Source organism: Charadrius vociferus, unplaced genomic scaffold (assembly GCF_000708025.1).
Source record: "Charadrius vociferus isolate BGI_N301 unplaced genomic scaffold, ASM70802v2 scaffold377, whole genome shotgun sequence".
NCBI lineage: Eukaryota > Metazoa > Chordata > Aves > Charadriiformes > Charadriidae > Charadrius > Charadrius vociferus.
The window spans coordinates 1039868-1047157 of NW_009649456.1; the positions used below are offsets into that span (position 1 = coordinate 1039868).

The 7290-nt window shown below is 44.1% G+C and overlaps 1 protein-coding gene across 1 annotated transcript in view; it reads right to left on the bottom strand.

Annotated features, from left to right (window-relative positions):
- Positions 1-232: 232 nt before the first annotated feature.
- Positions 233-7290, bottom strand: part of RGMB (repulsive guidance molecule family member b) — a 98396-nt gene continuing 91338 nt past the window's right edge. The window contains exon 5 of the mRNA XM_009889712.1: positions 233-1257. Within this exon, the coding sequence (XP_009888014.1) occupies positions 586-1257 (672 nt within the window). The 3' untranslated portion in view covers positions 233-585. The remainder of the gene's footprint in view (positions 1258-7290) is intronic.

Here is a 7290-nt window from a genome sequence, read left to right on the forward strand (position 1 = left end):
CAAGAATGTTACGGTCATCTGAGCTAATGGGAAGCACTTCACTCTCTCCCTCCAAAGAAGGGATGGCCATTTATTTGAGGGACAGAATACAATTCCATTCTTAATGATTTTAACTAGTGAACCCAGTAAATCACCAATGTCATTACAGTACAAGAGACACGCTGTCTCTAGAGTAAGAGAAGTTATATAAAAAAAAAAAAACAACAACAAATTAATGCAGTTAAAAAAATCTGTTAAACCAAGTAGTACTTAGAGGGAGCACTGAGTATTGTATGTATGTGTTTATATGTATAATACATAGTTACTCAGATACACACATAAATATTTAATATATAAAAAATAAAGTGCTTTCTATCAGGTCCCAATGCAGGGACATTATAAAACATTTCACCAACTGCAAAACAAATAGATACAAAGAATACTACATCAAACATACATGAAAACAGTTAACACAATATGTACAATCTGGTGGGTGTCCGGAGACAAAACATCCCTTCATATACATGGTATATACATATATACTCATCTTTACTCAATATATTATGACAATATATATTTCAAAACTTTGTTATAGACAAAAAAACTCTACAAAAACGCAACAAGGATGAAGCACACAAGTCCAATACCGACAAAGAATTTGCTACCCTTGCCCAAACCACCACCACCTCCACTGCTGGGAAAGATATGCCAGTGCTCTTTTCTGGGGTGCAGTGCCTCCACGTCCTGCAAGGCACTGTGAGCAGCAGCCGTGAAGTTTGCATCACCAGTGGTGAGCAGGTCAAACACACATGAGTAAAAATAGATGTCCTTCACCAGCATCTTCTCATGGCATTTGCTGGTGGCAGTTTCCAGTGTGTACACTGACCAGGGATGAGCAGCACCACTCTGAGGGAGCAACTGCCCCATAACAGGCAATGGTAAGTGGCCACTATCATCAATACGTTCACTCGAAGGGCAACCATTCACACACAGCTGCAGATCCTGGCTCTCCTCGTAGGCCATGACCAACTCTTGAGGCATGCGAATGGCCAATGTTAAGTAGTGCCCAAGCTGGCGTATATACACCGTGGTCCCAATGTACCTGGCATGCATTTCGACGTACTTGCCACTGACTTTCTCCACAATTTGCAAGCTCTTGGTGTTCCCATCACCTCCACTTGTTGTACCATCAACAAAAGCTGCAGGCAAATCATCAGTCACTGCTTGATATACTTTCTGATCTGTACAGTCTTGGTATGATTTAAAGATAATAGTTATCTGGGGGTGGGGAGGGAAAAAAAAAAGCAAAGTTAGTGGAAAAAAATCATCATTTCAATCCCTTTTACATTTCACAGCTGAACATATCTGGACTGCCCACTACCTCAGAGCTTGATAGTTGTCCCCAATACCTGCCTAAAGGAAAACAGTTTGTACACATGCTTAAAGCAATATTTTGCCAGATGGCAAACGTTAAATTTGTTCTTAGGTTGGCCTGGAAGTAAGACTATTAGCAGGTGGCAATAGCCTCAAGGTCAGGAAAGGAAAAGGCTTTATATTTAATTAAGCATCACAACAACTCCTTCCTGCCTGATGGTTTTTTAACACTTTGGAATGCAGTCACAGAGAAGTGTAACTGCCAAGTAATCCCCACAATGCTAGACACTATGGCAAAACCAGAGTCATAGAATCATAGAATGGTTTAGGTTGGAAAAGACCTTGAAGATCACCGAGTTCCAACCCCCTGCCATAGGCAGGGATACCTCCCACCAGACCAGGTTGCCCAAGGCCACGTCCAGCCTGGCCTTGAACACCTCCAGGGATGGGGCCTCAACAACCTCTCTGGGCAACCTGTTCCAGTGCCTTACACTCCTCAAAGTGAAAAACTTCTTCCTAATATTTAATCTAAACCTGCCTTCTTCCAGTTTAAAGCCATTCCCCCTCATCCTGTCACTACATGGCCCGGTAAAAAGTCCTTCCCCAGCTCTCCTGTAGGCCCCCTTTAGGTACCGGAAGGCCACAGTAAGATCTCCCCAGAGCCTTCTCTTCTCCAGGCTGAACAGCCACAACTCTCTCAGCCTCTCCTCACAGGAGAGGTGCTCCAGCCCTCAGATCATCAGAATGAGACACTGTGAAATCATGGAAAGGTGCAAAAGAACTCAGCTTCTCCCACTCACAACATTCTGATCACTCATTTTACAGTGATTGTATGACCCTTGTCAGGGTACTGTACACTTGTTGGATGTGTTGCCAGGACTAGCTCCGTGAGACTACTTTAAAAGCACTGATGTATTTAGTGCTCTATCAGCCACCAACACAACAAGCAATGAGATGAGAGATGCATGACCAGGGAGAACAACTGGTTACTTGATAAAACAGTTAAGCAAGGCACCTGGCAAAATTTATCAGGAAGCAGCCATCAAATTATTCTCCCCAAAGATCCCTCCTCTGCAAGGATGAAATGCACACAGTTTCAGAGACAGAGTGAGAACAGAAGCCTTCACCCTAAGGCAAGACTAACAGTAACACTGCACACTGAATGCACCCTGAATAACTATGAAGTGAATGAAGGCCTCCACATACCTTGCAAGGATGCTCCAAACAGAGAATCAATAGAGGCCATTAAGACTTTCCAAGGACATACTAATATTTAAACACTGCAGCTTAAAACTTTAGGTTTGGATATTGTGTTTTCTGTTGCATGACATCCATCTAACCCATAGGCCAGATCAGTAAAAGCAGAGTTCTGTAAAGTCCTCTTTTCCTTACCACCCACTCCTACCTCAATCCCACGCCCTGGTACTGAGAGACACTGAACAGCTTGTTGCAAAGGGAGATGAAGCATATTTCACTGCAAAGCTTTCTCTGTTTAAGTTCTCAAGGTAACAGAAAGCATTAAATAGTGAAAAAGGTTATTTCAAATTTAACATGTGTTATATGTGTACATGTACCTATAGTACTTGCTAACTCTGGCTGAGTTTTAAGTATGCCCCCACAAAGCTGATTATGCATCACTGTTTATGGGCTAGAAACTAGCTGCCCTTTCTAAACTTAGGACAGAGAAATCCAAATGGCAGAATCTTCAGATGAGGAAAGTCTTTTTCAAAGTTATTGGCATCTGAGCCTTGTTCCCTGGGCACATACAGAGCTCTTAAGATACTGCGGTGAGGAACTCTAAAAAGTGAAAATAACGTTCCAAAGACTTATGTAAAGATACAATATACACACATCAGCTACACAAAGAGTACTAAAACCAAAACACAGCCCCACCATTCAATGATGTGCACTTGAAATATTTCATTTTGGACTTCACCATCCCACTCCTACTCATGCCAGTAACAATATCCTCACCAAGTGTACTGATCACAAAGATCGCTTAAACCCCATTGCACGTGCATAGCCTTTCAAGGATGGTGTTACTGAGCTACCAAAATGAAGTTTCTACAAGACTTTCATGTATTTGTAGAAGATGCCTGGCTCATGTGCCTTAAACAAAACCAATACTTTCAACGCTGAGTTCCCGTACTAGTCTTCACTAGTGCCATAATGCAATTACAGTGCTCTAGGTCTGACTATATGTTGCTATCTTACTATGCATTTCATAGAATCACAGAACCATTTAGGTTGGAAAAGACACTTAAAATCATTAAGTCCAACCATCAACCTAACACTACTAAGTCCACCGCTGTTTTTTAACACCTTCAGGGATGGTGACTCAACCGCTTCCCTGAGCAGTCTGTTCCAACGCTCGACAACCCTTTCAGTGAAGAAATTTTTCCCAATATCCAATCTAAACTTTCTCTGGTGCAACTTGAGGCTGCTTCCTCTTGTCCTATCACTTGTTACTTGGGAAAAGAGACCAACCCCCACCTCACTACAACCTCCTTCCAGGTCAATTGTAGAGACCAACAGAGTCTCCCCTCAGTGTCCTCTTCTCCAGACTCAACACCCCCAGTTCCCTCAGCTGCTCTAGACCCTTCACCAGGTTTGTCGCTCCTCCTGGGACAGACTTCAGCACCTGAATGTCTTTTTTGTAGTAAGGGGCACAAAACTGAACATAGTGTTTGAGGTGGGGCCTCACAAGCACCAAGCACAGGGACGTGATCACTTCCCGAGTCCTGCTGGCCACACTATTTCTAATACAAGCCAAGATACCATTGGCCCACCTGGGCACACTGCCGGCTCATATTCAGCTGGTTGTTGACCAACACCCCCAGGTCCTTTTCCACTGGGCAGCTTTCCAGCCACTCTTCCACAAGCCTGTAGCTTGGGGTTGTTTTGAACCATGTGCAGGACCCGGCACTTGGCCTTGTTGAACCTCATACAATTGCCCTCACCCCATTGAGCCAGCCTGTCCAGATTTCTCTATAGAGCTTTCCTACCCTCAAGCAGATCAACAGTCCAGCCCAACTTGGTGTAATCTGCAAATTTACTGAGGGTGCACTCAATGCCCTCATCCAGATCATTCATAAAGATATTAAACAGAACCAGTCCCAATCCTGAGCCCTGGGGAGCCCCACATGTGACCAGCCACCAACTGGATTCAACTTCATTCACAACTGTTTGGGCCTGGGCACCCAGCCAGGTTTTTACCCAGCAAACAGTACACTTACCTGAGCCACGAGCAGACAGTTTCACCAGGAGAACAGTGTGGGAAATGGTGTCAAAGGCTTTACTAAAGTCCAGATAAAGAACATCCACAGCCTTTCCCTCATCCACTAAGCAGGTCATCTTGTCATAGAAGCAGATCAGGTTTGTCAAGCAGAACCTGCCTTTCATCAACTCTTGCTGACTGGGTCTCCCAAGGGACTCTTGTCAACCAGCATCTTAAACAGGCCAAAGTCTGCCCTCTGGAAATCCAAGGTAGCAGTTCTGCTAACCCCCCTTCTTACTTCTCTGAGAACCGAAAACCGTATCATTTCATGATTGCTGTGCCCAAGACAGCCTCCAGCCATCACATCATCCACAAGTCCTTCTCTGTTCACAAACAACATGTCCAGCCAGGTGCCTTCCTTAGTTGGCTCTCTCACCAGCTGTGTCAGGAAGTCATCTTCCATGTGCTCCAGGAACCTCCTAGACTGTTTCCTCTCTGCTATTTTGTATTTCCAGCACACATCTGGCAAGTTGGAGTCCCCCATGAGAACAAGGGCTAGCAATCGTGAGACTTCTTGCAGCTGCTTGTTAAATATTTCATTCAACTCTTGATCCTGGTTGGGTGGTCTATAACAGATTCCCACCATGGTATCTGCCTTATTGGCCTTTCCTCCGATTCTTACCCATAAACACTCAACCCTATTGTCACCATCATCAAACTCTAGATAATCAAAACACTCCCTAACATACAGGGCGCCCCCACTGCCTCTCCTGCTCTGCCTATCCCTTCAGAAGAGTTTATAGCCATCCGTTGCAGCACTCCAGTTAAGTCACTCTACCATGTTTCTGTAATTGCAACTATATCATAGTCTTCCAGCTGCACAATGGCTTGCAGCTCCTCCTGTTTGTTACCCACGCTGCGTGCATTGGCATAGTTGCACTTCAGTTGGGCTATTGATCCTGCCACCTTTTTCTGGGGGAAAAGCCCTGATTATTATATGACCGGTCTGAGGCGCTTCCATGGTTTCTAACACATCAACAACCCTTGCATCTCTGCTGCCACATGGACTTCCACCCCCTACCCACTCTGAGGTACTGTGACATTTCAAATGTGTCGCACCATACTCAGCACACTGTGGAGCAGACTGAAGGACCTTGCTAACACACCATGCCTCAAACATTGGCATACCGCCCCACGGCATATCACTCATGAGCCTGGTTTTATCCCTTTCCCGCTTCAAATTTAGTTTAAAGCTCTTTAAATGAGCCCTGCTATCTCTTGTGCAAAGGTCCTTTCCCCTCTTTGAGAAAGATGTACCCCACCTGTCACCAGCAGGCCTGGTGTCATGTAGACCGACCCTTGATCAGACAACCTAAAATCCTGCTGGAGACACCAGGCTCAGAGCCAGATATCAGGCGGGTTTTCCCATTTCTACCAACATCATTCCCTGCAACTGGAAGGACAGATGAAAAAAAACATTTGGGCTACTGATCCTTTAACCAGTCATCCCAAGGCCCTGAAGTCTCTTTTAATCTCCCTTGGACTTCCTATTGCAACTTCGTCCCTGCCTACATGATAAAGCAATAATGGATAATAATCCGAGAGCTGTATCAGGGTAGGAAGTTTTCTTGTAACGTCTTCAAGCTGGTCTAGCCTTTCCACACCAAGACCCAAATCCAACTCCTGTACCTACAAATGCAATTTCAGGCATTCAAGTCTTCTACACGCAAAATTCCTGAGCAAAGAGTTCAGACAAAACCTGCCTAAGAATTAAGACTTCATCCAGATAGTAAAAAAAAACAGATATGAGGTACTACACACAAGGTGACACTACTTAGTGAACAGGCAGTGACTCTGGAAAAATCTGAAGGTTGTTAGTTGTTCTTTTGATTTGGTGGTTGTTGGTTCGTTTGATTTTTGGTTTGTTTTGGTTTTTTTGTTTGTTTGTTTGTTTTTTTAACATAGAAAGACAGAAGGTTCCTATCCTTCTATGGACAGATTTTGATCTTGCCTAGTTTTAGTCATGATTTTACTGTAATAGTCCCCAAGTCTATTTTCCTCCCCAGATATTTGTCGTGACTGGGTTGTACTTTCAGGCAAGGGCTTATATCATCACGCAATCATGCAGAACCTACCTCAATACTGCTGAAGACCCAAGATGCTACTAAAATTCACGCACCCACTTCATCCTCCCCATTTACTACTCCAAGCACAGATGGCCAGAACACGTCTTGGAAAGGTTACAGTCAGCATTTAAGTACATCACAAGGAAAGATAGCTAGAGGCAGGGAATGTTAAGTGCAAGTATGTTATGCAAGTTATTTAACAACTGAATACACAACCAGTGGAATATGTGCAAAAAAAAATCTCCACAACACTTCTTGACATGAGATTTTTAGCTACTTTCCTAACAGGGAGCAGCAGGGAAGCAGATGAGATCCCACTATGCGCCCATCTAGTGACATATAAGTCCACATAAAGCGCCGTAGGTCAGGGAGCCTGCTGAAATGGCACTCAGATGCTTGGAAGAACCAGCTTGCTATTCATGCTTCTCAGCTTTATCTATGCATAGGTCTGCACGCCCCACCTCACGCCTATCATCATGACAAAACATTCAGATACTCTCCTCATGCACAATTTCAGTCTACAGGAAAAGATAGGGAAGGATATTTAAAGAGAAACACAGCCCTGATGATTTTCTAATGATTTCATCAAGCACT